The sequence below is a fragment of the Microtus ochrogaster genome, chromosome 1 (genome assembly GCF_000317375.1).
Source record: "Microtus ochrogaster isolate Prairie Vole_2 chromosome 1, MicOch1.0, whole genome shotgun sequence".
Lineage (NCBI taxonomy): Eukaryota > Metazoa > Chordata > Mammalia > Rodentia > Cricetidae > Microtus > Microtus ochrogaster.
This window is the reverse complement of record NC_022009.1, coordinates 63678279-63692948: the sequence shown is the minus strand read 5'-3', so window position 1 is coordinate 63692948 and position 14670 is coordinate 63678279. Positions and strand designations below refer to the sequence as shown.

The window sequence follows — 14670 nt, the reverse complement described above, 5'->3', positions numbered from 1 at the left end:
TGCAATTCAGCCTTCCTCCTGCAGTATTGCTGCCTAGAAATGCTGTGTCCATTTCTTGCGTCAGTTTCCTCGGTGTCCACTGTGTCCTGGACACAGCGCAAGGTTCTGAAAATTCACAGACAGCAGAGCGAAGTCTGTCTGGGTAAAGAGGACGGTAAGACTGGGAGTGGGTTCCAGTCTTGACTAGGTGTCTTCAGGAAGTGCTGTGGTTGGTGAAGTAAAGGGTGGGTGGGCGTATGAGTGTGGGAGGTCGAGTCACTTTGAATGTGGCAGCCCCATTTCAGAGGCTGGGCTCCTGAGTCAAATAAGGAGCGAGCAAACAGAGCAGGAGTATTGTCTCTGCTTGCTGACAAGTGCAACCTGACCAGCTGCCTCACATTCCCGCCACCATGTATCCTCCACCACGATGGACCATATTTTCCAAGCACACACCACAGTAAACTCCACTATGATGGACAGTATTCTCCAAGCACACACTGCAGTAAACCCCACCATGATGGACCGTATTCTCCAAGCACACACTGCAGTAAACCCCACCATGATGGACCGTATTCTCCAAGCACACACTGCAGTAAACCCCACCATGATGGACCGTATTCTCCAAGCACACACTGCAGTAAACCCCACCATGATGGACCGTATTCTCCAAGCACACACTGCAGTAAACCCTTGTTTATGTTGTTCTCAGGTCACAGTGACAAAGAGAGCAGCTAACACTATCCTCACTGCCCTCTGTAATCATCTTTCTGTAAAGTCTGCCCAAGAGCACCCATAGTCAAGGGTTTTACCTTTTCTCATCATGTCTGTAGGATGAAGAGGTCCGGCCACTGGTCCATATAAACATCTTAGAGGATGTTGGTCCTGCCGCTCCTTTCCTCACGGTGGATGTCCTGGGGGAGTGGCAGAGAGACCTGCAGAGGACACACTGGGGTTAATTCTGTCTCTGGGGTTTCGGAACTCTGTGACCACAGCAACAACTCAGAGGTTCAGCTCTCTTGAACAATCCTGGGCTTTTACACTGTGGGGTGCTGGCTGGGTCTGTTCCTTGGAGAAACCCCACTGAAGCCTAGCGCCGCCCTCACAACCTTGCATCTTGTTTTTATAAGGCCCCATCCTTCACTGTCCACACCGACAGGCTGAGGAGCCTGTCTTCTGGAATCCTGGTTTTCTCACTGCTGTCGAAATCACAATGCTTCCTTCACAATGCAGAATCAGCATGGATTCTGTCTCAAGTATGATGCACTTTAACAAATTTTAGTTGAGGTTTGGATACGAAAATTCGACTTCTTTCTCTTCACATTTTTCTTTACTATTCACAGATGGGACATGGTGGTGGTGCAATACTACCCACCCCTCGGTTTTGAGGCAGAGTCTTGGTCTTCAGTCCAGCCTGGCCTCAAACTCATGAATCTCCTGCCTCAGCTTCCCAAGTGCTGGGACTGCAGGAAAGCCTTGTCCCTAAGGTATGTAGTTGCCAGTGTAGGCAACAGATCAGCCACATGTGCCCAGCTGCTGTCAGCAGCCTGACCTCCTGGATCTGGAAGAAGGAGATGCCAGGCATGTGGCGTTCTTTGGTTTGGGTTTTGGGAAGGGTTACCTAGTCTTTAAATGGCACCAAAGTAAACTATTTATCAGTATTTTCTACCTTCATTCTCTTTAAGAAAGAAAGATTTCTTCTTCTAGTTTTTCTCTTTTTTACTCTTTATTTATGTGTGTGTGTCTATGTGGCACGTGTGCACTTGGGTGAAGGTGCCCAGAAACCAGAGAAGGCATCAGATCTCCTGGAGCTAGAGGTACAGGCAGTTGTGAGCTGCCTGATGTGGGTGCTGGAAACCAAACTTAGGTCCTTTCTGTGCCATCTCTCCAGCCCTCTGCTTAGTAATTTTCTAGAGAGACAGAAACACAACATTTAAAGATAACAATCCAACACAAAAGCTAAATGATACTCAATGCATTAAAACCAAGGAAGGCTGAAAAGTGACCCCTTTGGTGTGCATGGTTAATAGGAGTGAGTGATATGAACGGTGAAAGAGAGGCTGGAAATAGTATTAGTGACTGGACTGTGTTCTCTGTTACACGCCTGGTACTCCACACTTCCCCTCTCTATCCTCAAGGCATGAGACCACAGCTATGTATCTTTGTTAGGGCCATGAAAACCAGAAGAGCGGGCAGTGATGGAATTGCAAGATAACCAACCAATGACGCTTTCCGCTTCCACCAAAGCAGGGCTCTACCCCTGAGCTGTGTACACACCCCAGTCCCTGGTTTTATTGAGGAAAGGTGAGCCATGCTTCCTTCCTGAGTTCTCATTCTCTCTGCATGACCCCTGATGACCCCAGGACTTTGCAAAGTTGAATCAGTGGATCTGAGTGGGCCCAGAACTCTGAATCTCTCTGGAGCTCGAGGGTGAGATCAATATTGAAGATAACACTGAGCAGGAAGGGTTCCCAGGGCTCAGAAGAAAGGGTTGGCTTTTTGTCTGTTTGACCTTGATAAAGTCACATAACCTTTCTGGAGTTGAGTGATAGCATAAAATCTGTTTCCAACTCTCCCTGGTATCCGTGGAATTTCAGACAAATTATTTAAGGTCTTTCTCAGTTCTATTATTTTGACATTCAGTACAATGAATCTAAGAATATGGTTGGCCGTCACAGGTTGGGTTTATAAGAACAGGCCTGGGAATTGGGCTCTTCTAAAATCCCTGGGTTGACGAGAGAGAGAGAGAGAGAGAGAGAGAGAGAGAGAGAGAGAGAAAGAGGAAGAGAGAAGCCACAGAGGTTAGTCTCCAGTGGGGATGCAGAGGTCTTTCTTGGTCTCCTAGGATAATGGAGGGATGTGACCCACTTGGACAGATTCCCTCCACAGCTGTAGCAAGAGAAGAGACTGAATTTAGGCTAGGTGTGGTAACCTGGAATCCCAACACTCGGACAGTGGAGGCAGGAGGATGAGGAGTATAAAACTAGCCCACTAGAAGGCATGACATAGAACAGGGACTAAATCCATTCTTTACCTGGGCAACCTCCAGGAGATCAGGACGATTCGGTGTGATTGACAGCGTTGTATCATAAGAATAGGACTGACTTGAACTTTGCAAAGTTATTTTAGGGTAGGCTTGTAGACTTCACTGGCTCCTCTAGTTAGGTCCTCAAAGGGTTGGGGGTGTAGGGGGAGACAAAGATAAGCTGTCCAGTTTGAGGGCAGGTGAAGCAGTAAGTTAGTTAGCCTTGCCATGCTATCCTCTACTGGCCATAAATGCTAAGTGTTCTGAAATAATTCAAAATGAAGGGGCTGCAGCGATCCATTGTCCTCTGGGTGCTTTTCTGACTGGGTGTCACTAGAAGGCACGTTGGCTACATTGTTTTAAATTGATGCAGAAAAAGAAGATGAAAGATATGTTTATTTTAATTAACTGTCTGAAACCCACTGGAAGGGACATACTTACTGGCTGCTGAGGTGATTCCAATAAGCAGATTTGGAGTTTTCTACCCCAGTTTTCTTTCATGAAGACAAATCGTTATTTAAAGCACGTAAGTTCACCGTTAATTAAAATGAACAGAGTTTCTGTTCTTTAAAGGCCATGGTATACAGACCCTATTTTCAGGCTTCAAAAGAAATGCCCGGAATGCAAACTGTGTCAGCAGAAGCTGGCTTCAAGGTATCCTCCCAACTTGGAGACGGCCCTCTTAACCTGTTAGTTAAGGAACCCAGTTGTCCCCATGGAGGGGAGACACAAACAATTCCTTCTGGTTGCCATCAGTGAAGTGGCACAGAGGAGCATGGGAAATCTTTATAAACGTTCGCAATTTTGAATCCTATGTGAAGTGGCTGTGTTAGACTGTGGGCCGGGGGAGAAGGTGGGTCAGGTCCACTGTACTGTTGTGTGGTTCTGAAAGGAAGAACCTCTGCAGAGTCCTGACTCATGGCTGCAGATGGGTGTGGTTTAAGACCACAGACCTAAGAGACCTGTGTCTGGACAGGGAGACAATGACTCTGTCAGGAAAGTGCTTGCCCCGTGTCCTGAACTTGGTCCCTGGTATCCATATAAAATCTAGATACGGTGGTGTGGGTATATAATCCCAGAACTGGGGAGTGGAGGCAGGATGATCCCTGGGACTTGCTGGCCTACTTGGCTAGTTTCAGGCAAACAAGAGGCCCTGTCTTAGAAAACAAAGTGGATAGTTCCAGAGGATGACCCTGAAGCTGACTTCTGGCCTTACTCGCAAGCACGTGCATACACATGCATCTACACACAAAGGTATACTCCTTAGCCTTCAAAGAAAACGGAGTCAGCAAGAGTGGGGATGCTTCCCTTGTCTCAGGAACTGGTCTAAGACCCTTTCCAAGTCCAAGCCCACCTTCAATGTCTCTGCTGCCTTGATTCGGATGCTGCCATTCCCTCTGCCTCTCTCCCCAACTGGGTAGCCACCTCAGATGTCCCCTTCTATGGAACTTTCTTCAGTGGCCCTGAGGAGCTCCACTCTCCCGACTAAGCAAGGAGTGATGGTCCTGTCTGCACAAGCTCCCTCTTCCCTTTTAGGTAAGGCATCAGCATCTGCAGTGCGGGTCTATACCCGCCATGCCAAGAGAACAGTTGGCAGGAAATGGCTCTGCTGCTCTATCAGCTTAAGAGACCATCAGATGGCTGCCTTGACTTTGGCTGCATGTTCTGACCATGACAGCTGGCATCTCCTCAATCCTTCCCTTAGCTTGGGGTGTTCTGCTGCTTCTCAGTTTTTATTATTATTTGTTTGTTTGAGACAAACGCCAGCCTTGGACTGGCTCCGTACCAGAAGATGACCTTGCACTTCTGATCCTTCTGCCTCTGCCTCTTGAATGCTGGAAGGACAGGTGTGTGTCCTTATAGTTGGCATTTGGGTCCTGGGGATTAACTCAGGGCTTTATGCGTGCTGGGCAAGTATGCTAACAACAGAGCTACATTCCAGCCCTGAGAATCTCTTCAAACTGCTGTGTGTCCTTTCTCCTCTTATTAACTTAGAAAGTTTAGATTGCTGCCGTAGCATTCAATATGGATCTTTTAGAAAGAGCAGCATGACCTAAGAAGAATCTGAGCACGATTAGCAGACGTCCAGCTGTTTGTGTGCCTCAGACGGTCCAGCTGTTTGTGTGCCTCTTGGCATCGTCATCACCAACTGTGTGACTTTGTACAAGCCAATTAACAGCTCTGAGTTTCTGTGTAAATACGGAAGGAAAAATTCCTGCCACCTGGTGGCTTGGAAGGTAAACAAGCTATGCAGGGGGACCTCAAGTATATTTGCATGTGATAGGCGGATACTAAACATTACTTCCCATCATTTTGCCTCCCCACTACTAAACTTAAAAACAAATGGATGGAAGAAAATCCAATTAAGTTGCTTTGTACCTGAACATGGAGCAAATCGATTCTTTCCTGTCCTATGGGTCTGGTGGCGGTCAGAACTATTGAGATGGTAAAATCAAAATACGTCTTCATTAGCACCGAATTCTGACACTCTTCCTGAGCAAGAGGACTGGGAAGGCGGTGCCTCTGAATGTGATCATGTGCTGGAGACAGCTCGGGGAACTATTGAAAATTTCTGGGGTTGCAAATCATTTTACCAAGTCAGGTACCAAAGGCACTTACCGAACTTTCAGAGGACCTGGGGTCAGTTCCCAGCACCCACATTATGTGGCTCACAACCACCTATACCTCCAGATCCAGGGGATCAGATACCCTCTGACCTCCTAGGATAGCCACATGCATGTGGTGAACATAAACTCACCCCAGGCACATATACATACCACACAAATATAAATTAAACTAATAAATCTTAAGAAAAATTCTAGTACTTGGTCTTTCAAGCCCGTCCAACCTTTTGACATCCAACATGACATTGTCATCTGCAGTGTTCACACTCAGCATCACACGACTGAGTCACAAGACAGCACATGCAGAAAATAATCTCATAATGTCTTCAGGGAATTTATAATTCTCTGTTGGGCCACCCTCACAGCTATCCTGGGGTGTGCATGCCCTGTGGGCTGCAGGTTGGACATGATTGCTTGGGAGGAGAGGAGGCTCCAGGTTTGGGTTTCTGACGTTGCCCCCCCCCATTGTGTCCAGATAAATAAATAAATAAATAAATAAATACACAAATAAAGAAGTGAATAAATGAATAAATTCCACGTGCTAGTGCCAGAGCAGTACGCACAGGTGTGGGTCACTTGCAGGAGCCAGTTCACTCCTCTCATATGGGTCCCAGTGATTGAGCCCAGGTTGTCATGCGTGGAAGCAAGCGCCTTTGTCCTGTGAGCTGTCTCCATGGTTTCTATCCAGGTAACTCCGAGGGGTAGCCAGGGTGTGAAACCCTGCTGCAACCTCTTGGGTTCTGAATTTACTTAAGCGAAATCCACTGTAGACACTTCAGCTGCTCTACAAGGGCCACTCTGCACAGTGGCTTCTGGGAGCTAGACACTCCCAGTTGCTGGGCCTGGAGGGTACATCTGCAAGTGTGAGTGAGATTCTGGGCTGGGGAAGAGTAGAGAGGAAGCAGTTTTAGAATGTCAGTGGCCTGGAGCTATACGTATAGGACACTCTTAATGCACTCTGCTTTATTGAGTGAGCACACGGGAGCCAAGGAAACTATTTAACACATAATTACATGCTTAATCTTGCATAAAATTATCACACTAATGGCATCACAGTGGCAATGCAAAAGGTCACTCTAAGCACAGGCATTTAGGGTTGCTTCTAAAGCGTGAGGCTTTGTCTTCGCAGACAACAAATTATACGTTCTCTCTGTAAGGGGTGAGTTGTTTTGGCTCCAGGGCCTTTGGAGGAGAAGCGAAATGCGTGGTGTAGTAATTTTAGATCAAGTGATTTAGTTTAGAAAACATTATTTATTGGGAGCAATTTTTTAATACTATTGCTGTTTGCCTCCCAAATCAGCTATATACTTTATTTTAGTTCATTTATTTGGGTGTCTACTTGCCAAGCATTTATTAAGGTGTCTTGCACACCCCAGTCTACTGCCTGCTGTGAGCACCAGCACACCAGCCCTGCCCTAAGCACTGTGATCTTCAAGGAGAACTCAAAAGACAAAGCAACCTCTGTTCTCTACTGGCCCCTGAGCCTCATTTTCCTAGGGGTTGCTGGACTTTAGTGTGTCTCAAATAGTTATTGTCTCTCCACATCTTACCACACCTCTCAATTTGCTTAATTTTATGTCACTGATTACATTCTTCATTCATTCAGTCTTTCTTTCTTTTTTTCTTTATTATTATTATTTTTTAGGAGATTGACTTAGTGGCCAATCCTCCCTGGGTTCTTTCTAGCTGCGTCTTCCATCTCTCTCATGGGTCCCTATTTTCCACCCTTTCATTCAGTGTGGGCTTCATCTCGAGATCTGGAAGACTGAGAAGTCTTGATGATACCTTCTATCTAACAGGAATAAGAACTTTCTTCCCTCTTGGTGTCTGGAAGGCGGAGCAAATGGCCCCATTTGCTGCTTAGATGGACAGTTAATGAGGAGCTAATGGAGAGCTAATCAGGAAGCCAATGGTTGTTACCTTGACAAGAGCCAGACAAGTGGCAAAGTATTTCCCTGGTGTTTACTGGAAATGGTTTTCCCATAGCTGGGCAACCATTCATGGAGCCTTGGGCCTGGAGGTGGATGGTGATCGCTTGTGATCTCTGCTCTGTGACACACAGAACAAGATTGCTCATATAATTATATGCTTGATTTGTGTTCTGAGAGGATGCCAGCCCAGGTTAAACGATGTACAGTTCTTTACTTGACTCCTCTGAGCATCTACTCAGCAGCTCTAGGAGCAGCTTCCTTCTGTCCCTGTATGACTAAGGCCAGAACGTTTCCTTTCCTTCTGACGCTACCACCTACAAGAGAGGACTGGTTGACTTTCATGCTTTTCTTTAGTTCAGCGTTTAGTTCTTCACCTGACGTGTGTATTGAAGATATAACAGTGTGACAGGCCCCGAGTCTGCTGTTAGGGATGAATGGATGAACATAGCTGACGTCACCACACCTCTTACAGAGTTCTCAGTCCAGAAGAGGGGACAGGTGAAGTGAGACGCTGCACTGGATGGTGGAGATGGCCGAGCAGCTCATGAGGAGTGAAATATGTCTAATATCCCATCTCCAGTCTAGTTATCTTCCAGAAATGGCCCTTTCCAGTTTCAGTGGGAAGAACTCTGAAATTAGTTTCAGGTCAAAGCCCCAGGCCCTAGTATAGTGATTATGTTACCTAAATACATTGTTGAATTCCCTCGGCCTCATTTTCCTCATCAAGAATATGCTAGTAATAACAGGCATCAGGCAGAACTGCCACGGGCTGATTGAAAGTAATGTCTGGCATTTGGCAGGAACTCAGTAAATGTTAGGTTTTTCCACTTGGAGGAAATGGCAGATTTTTTTTTTCAAACTGGCCATACCAAGCCATTATGTGCGATTCATATCATTTTTAAAAAGTCCTTTTCAGAAGTGGAAAATACATTCCTACATGATCTTAATTAATCCACTATTCCATAATTCATTTCCTAATGAGCTTTTCAAGTGGATAATCACAACTGGTGTTCATTTTCCTTCCCTCTATGCTACATATTTAAAACAGCGTAATTGTTAAACATTTCGCTCTATTGGGCATCACACATACACAGCTGTTGTAAGAAAACCTGCTCGTGACTCATGTGAGCCGCCCAGATTGGTACAAATGACACATTCATGCTGGAACTCTCGTTCCTTCTCCGAGTCTGTATTAGCTATCACCACTATTTCAGCTAAGAATCAAGGGGAGCGAGTCCTAACAAGAGCTCTCTATGGAAAACTGGAGATGACAATGACAGCCATGAAGAATGAGGTGCTTCTATATAACTATGTAACTAACGCATTCATTCAATCCCAACGGGGACTCTTCATGGATCTCTGTTTACCAGAGAGAAGACTGACATTCAGAAAGGCAACATTTTCCCAACTATGCAGCACAAGGCTGCAGTTCTCCTCCAAAGCCAACCCTTTCATCCTGTATGTCTTTAAGAAAGCCACATGCTAAAGCCTGCCTCAAAGGAAGACAAACTGTTTGATGAGTCCTGTGGCTATCTTCTTATTTATTCTCCGAGCAACTACAGTTTTCAGCACATCCGATTTGAGAGGAGGCTAGTAGGAAAACAACAATGACAAAAAATGACCCACAAGAAGTAAAACACCGTGATCAGAATACGGGTGGGCGGGCCCATGTAGACGTTACTCATAGCCATTGTTATGTTATGGCCTTAGATGAATTTGTTATTATTCTATCTCTGTCTCATATGAAATGAATCGAACAACAATAGGATTTTCCTCATAGAAATTTTGTGATGAATGAGTTAATAATTTGTTACACTCTTGGTGATGGGATGAAAGATTGTTATACGTAATACATGCATGCAGGAAACTGCATATATGTGACATGGATATCTGCAAACTAGGTGTGTGAAGGCAGTGTGACATCATGCGCGTGAGTTATTGTCTGAATGACAACTGCAATGTCAAAGCGTTGTGTATTGTGCTTATATGGAATGAGTTAAATATATGTTAAATCGATAAGACAATGGACTTACTTTGAAAAATGGCACAGTTTAATATTATGCTGGTTAGTGTTAGCCAGCTTAAGCAATCTAGAATCACTTGGGGAGAGGGAAACTTGCCTGAATGAATGCCTCCATGGGATTGGCATGTGTGCACGTCTGTGGGGCATTTTCTTGATTATTGGTTGCTGTGGGATGGCCAAGCCCACTGTGGGCAGTGTTCTCCCTGGGTAGGTCATCTTGGGTTTTATATATATATATATAAATATATATACTGGGTGAGCCATGAGGAATAAACCAGATAGCAGCACTCCTTCACGACATCTGCTTCAGTTTCTGCCTCCAGGTTCTTGCCTTGAGTTCCTGCCCTGGCTACTCTAGTGATGGACTGTGAGCTGGAACAAACCCATTTCTCCCGAGTTCCTTTTGGTCGTGGGTTGACCACAGTCACAGAGACGAAAGCTGAACAAATGTGTTCAGTAGACATTCATGAATCTGTAAATATTTTGGTGAACCGATGAGTTTAATTAGGATTACTTATTGGAGCATAGGTAAGGAATTACATATAAGAGCATGGGCAACTCACTGGAGTGCCTACACCAATGGAGAAACTGTTTCCTCCTCTCCCAGCTACCCTCTACAACCTACAGATCCTCAGGAAGGGTCTCCATAATGGAACAGCAATGGCCCAGCATGGGAGCTGCCCTCAAGACAGGTTCCCCAGAACCCACCCCTTCCCTGGCTCTTCCATCCTTTCTTTTATAATTGTTGTCTTGGTCACAGTGCCTTTTCACAGTAATAGAACAGTACCTAAGACAGGGCATAGACACACATAACAAACCTTAATTTTTCCAGGAGAAAGGAGTGAAGAAAAAGGAAAGAGAAAGAGTAGCATTGGCTTACTAGGAATTTGTCTGTAACAGAGGCTCTTTCGCTCCTGTTCCTCATACATAACATGAGGGAATTCAAAGAGAATAATTAAGGTTTCTCTCATCTGAAAAATACTTTCTTCTTGTTTGGAAAATTGCCACCAAGGTCCGTTCCTATGAGTTACTTGACTTCGAATCTGTCTCTGGTTAAAATATAATTTCTATTTTACGTTCTGTTGATTTCTTCAACGAAGCGCTCAGCAATGCTCATGGGAAATCTAGGGAAGTCAAGCGAGGGGAGATTTAGCACCAAATGGGAAGGCAAATAAAAGTCACTGTTGATCTTGCCAAGTGACTTGTTCAGACCTGTGTAAGACAGAGTGGAGCTTGCTCTTGCCGTCAGCCTCCTTTGTTTCTTCCAGACAAAGAGGAGCTAAGGACGTGATCCTGGGAAGGTTCAGATGTCCCAGCAAGTTAGTGAGAGATACATAGGACCAAGGGAGTACAAGCTGTGGGTGCCACCTGTCCACCACAGTGGTCACTGCATGCTCTGGGATTAAGCTTGTCCACAGCCTCTTCCACTAATGCCGCTGACCGTGTTCATATGTGTAAATGATCTGTTCTAGTGTTCTGGAGCCAGAGTTCTCAACTTTAGGCTGGGTCTATCATGATGGCTTCTGTTCCCACCAGAAGCACAAAAGCCTGCTTTGCTTTGAATACTCCTGTTGATAAGGTGGTGGTGTGGACCTAGGAGATCTTGGAGAATGGCTGAGTCTGAAATCCATTGCTGCTCCTTCGCTGTCACTGTTACTAACTGGCCAACCCTTCCCAGTGTCAATCTGCATCTATAGGATGGAACTATTCGTGTGGCCTTTTACACTTATTGTGAGAGCTATTCTGAGAGGCTGACACTATTTGCAGCTCTTTGTTGTTGTTGTTTATACCTATTTATTTTCAGGCTTACAGAAGATTGTGTTTATGTTATAAACACAGCTATTTACTTATCCTAACATAGATAACAGACCAAGTTAATTGCTACGCCAGCCATTGTCCTGACTGATGGGATTTTAGAATTCAGAAAATTAACTGATTATTAGCATTTTATTATTATATTATAATGTGCATGTGAATTGTGGCTGTCTTCAGAGGCCAGAAGAAGGTGTCCAATCCCCTGGAACTGGAGTCACAGACAGTTGTGAACCACTTGACTTGGGTCTGCTGAGAGAGCAGTGTGCTCCCTAAATGGCTGTTCAGTGTTTGAGTGGAAGCTCCATCCCGATCCCCTTTCCCCCTGGGAGTTGCCTAGTCCAGACTTCACCTCCAAGAAATCCCGCCAAACAATGACCCCTCCCCAGAGATGCTCAAGATCACTCCCACAGGGTATTTAAATTGCCCCCCAGAGAACAAATGCATGGTTTTCCGGTCTTTCTTCCCCATCTCCTCTCTGGGGCTGGAAGGCCACTCAGGAGTGTTGATATCCATTAAACTTGGGCTTTTTCTAATTTGGTTTGATTTGGTCTGATTTGGATTTTTGTGTTGGCGGAGAGGTTTATGGGGGTATAAAAATTTTTCATTCAGCAATCTCTCCAGCACAGAATATTAGCATTTACAAGCTGAAAGATAGAGCAGAGATATTTTGAGCTAGATGCCAATTTTTTTAAAAAAAAATTAAAAATACTTATTTGTATTTTTTGTGATGAATGTTTGTTTGTATATTTATATGGACATCACATGTGCGCAGTGCCTGAGGAGGTCCAAAGGAACCAAGCCTACAAACAACTGTGATCTGGAATGTGGGTGTTGGGAACCAAACCTGGGTCCTTTGCAAGAGCATCAAGTGCTCTTAACTGCTGAGCCATCTCTCTAGCCCCAGAGATGCCAATTTTGAGAGGGGATGTTTTGTTCTGTTTGTTTTATTGAATTGCTTCTCTTCCGGTTGTAGATAAAAGGCCATTCAGAAGCAAATCAGTCCAGAGGGAGAAGCATTCTTCTGCAGAGTGTAACAGTGAGACATTTTGGAGCCCAAAGGGCAGTGGGCAGCTGGGGAAAAGGGCATTCTAATTTCCGAGACTATTTCCACGCAGTGTGAGAGGAGACTAAAGATAAACGAAAAGGAATGTTTCTTCTTTGATGGTGCCAGGTCAAGGCAAAACCTGCTCAAATGTTTGATTCCATGGTGACAGACTGCTGAGAAATAGCAGATTAGATTTTTCATCTTTTTTTTTTTAATCCATAGCTTCACAGTTGTCTGCAAGACGCCGATGAGACGATGATTCAGTTAGGAGGGAGTCAGCAAATGATCTAAACGATCAAAAGGATTTGCTTCAAGAGCGCACGTTGTCTACATTTTGTAGCGTGTAATTCTGGGTTCTGCATTAGGAACTTACTATTCTAGGAAAAAGCACCTAGGAAGGAGAGTGGCTGACGGGACTGGGGCAGGGAGGAGAGCCTTGAATTCTCTGTCTGGACTTGTTCCTCAAGACCCACCCATTTGGGGAGAGGCTCTGGGCATCAGGGAGCAGAAAGTATTGCTTTCATAACTCACTCTCTTTGCTGTGTGAATGGCGTTAAAATAGCCAACCTCTCTGAATCCCAGTTTCCTTATCGGTGACAAGGCTGCAATGTTTGTCTCCTGTAATTGTTCTGCTTCTGAGAGAGATGTGTTGAGCGTCGGGAAATGGGAGTAGCAGGAAAGGATGCAAATTCTTTCCCCCAAAGGAAGTGAGCTGGTCATTGTGCCCGACATCTGCTGGAAACCAGAACCAGACAGCAGTCAGGGCACGGAGTTGTTTTCTGAGGAAGATGGACTTGACCCGGCAGGGAGCAGTTCCTGAGACACAGGTTAGAAGGATCCGGGTGCCAGGAGGAAAAGAGGGAAGCAAGCCAGACAGAAGCCAAGAGGCACCCATTCCGCCCACTCCTCTTGCACTGTCCGGTCCGTCAGCCAGCCTTTTGTCTGTATGCCCTCATCACATGAGAGAAGCAGCTGATCAACGGGAGTGTGAGAGCCACAGGAATCATTTGAAAATGCCTAGGAGCTACATTTAGAGTACAGAGGAGTGGGGGAGATTAATTCTCATAGTGTATATTTCATTATATTTAGCCTAATGTTCCCTAAGTATTAGCATTTCAACATGCGATAAAATTCCTTCTGGAACAATGTACCCTGTAAGCCAAGGTCTGATTGTTCTTGTGGATTCTCACTTGCAAATACTGCGCTGAAGATTCAGCGCATTCAAACCTCAGTGGCTGCTGCCGGGGGTTATTTTAGCCTCTGCAGGCCTGACTGCATCCCCTTTAACAACAAACATAAACTCTCCATTCTCTCCATGTAGGCAATAGGTCCTGTAATTTACATGAATCCCAGCACCAACTTGATGTCGCCTTCATGAGGTCTAAAAGCATCCTGGAGACAAATCTCTGGGCACTTGTTTGTGTTTGATGGGATTTCTGGATTAGCTATTGGTGTAGGAAGCTGGACTGAAGGAAAAGCAGGACAGGAACTGAGTGTCAGCAGGCATCTCTCCTGCCTCCTAACTGTGGATGCAGCATGGCCAGCTGCAGGATTGCTGACGCCATGATTCCCCCTCCAGGGTAAACTGTACCCTGGAACTGTGAGCCAACGTAAACCCTTCCTTCCCTCAGCTGGTCTTTGTCAGCTCCAGAAGGCTAATAGCCCTACCAGGTATGTGTTAGTATGCACTCTTAATTTTTGGAAGAGGAGGCTGAGGTTAGGAGGAATTAAGTAGCTTGCTCAAGGTCATGCAAGTCTTTTCTTATTAGTCACTTAAAAAATTATTATTCTGCCATACATTATGACTGCAGTCTCCCTTCCCTCCCTTCATCCTCTCCCTCCCACCTCTTCCCCATACCCACTTTCCTCTGCCCCCCTTCACAAAAGAGCAGGCCTCCCAGGGACATCAACCAGCTATGACATAGTAGGCACATACTCAGTGCGAGAAAAAGGGTCCCACAAACAGTCAAGAGAGTCAGAGACAGACTCCGTTCAGATTTTGAAGAGGAAAAACTAGTTAGTATGCAAACACAGATCAGTGTGACTCCAACTCCCATTGTACTATCTCTCCCAAGTTACTTGATAGTCTTCTGACTGGTTGCTTGTTGCCTTTCAGGATGGTTTGATACGACTATGCCAAAGTAACTACTTCAACTTTTATTATTTATGTTTATTTTATTACCATTACCAAATAACTTACATTGCAGCCATTCTTTGCACGTGTGTGTGTG

At 45.2% G+C, this 14670-nt stretch overlaps 1 protein-coding gene across 1 annotated transcript in view; it reads right to left on the bottom strand.

Moving 5' to 3' along the window:
* The window catches only part of Kcnmb2 (potassium calcium-activated channel subfamily M regulatory beta subunit 2), a 265353-nt gene that overhangs the window by 32550 nt on the left and 218133 nt on the right, over nucleotides 1-14670 (bottom strand). Inside the window, exon 2 of the mRNA XM_026789928.1 lies at nucleotides 789-911. Coding sequence (XP_026645729.1) covers nucleotides 789-844 — 56 coding nt within the window. The 5' untranslated portion in view covers nucleotides 845-911. The remainder of the gene's footprint in view (nucleotides 1-788; nucleotides 912-14670) is intronic.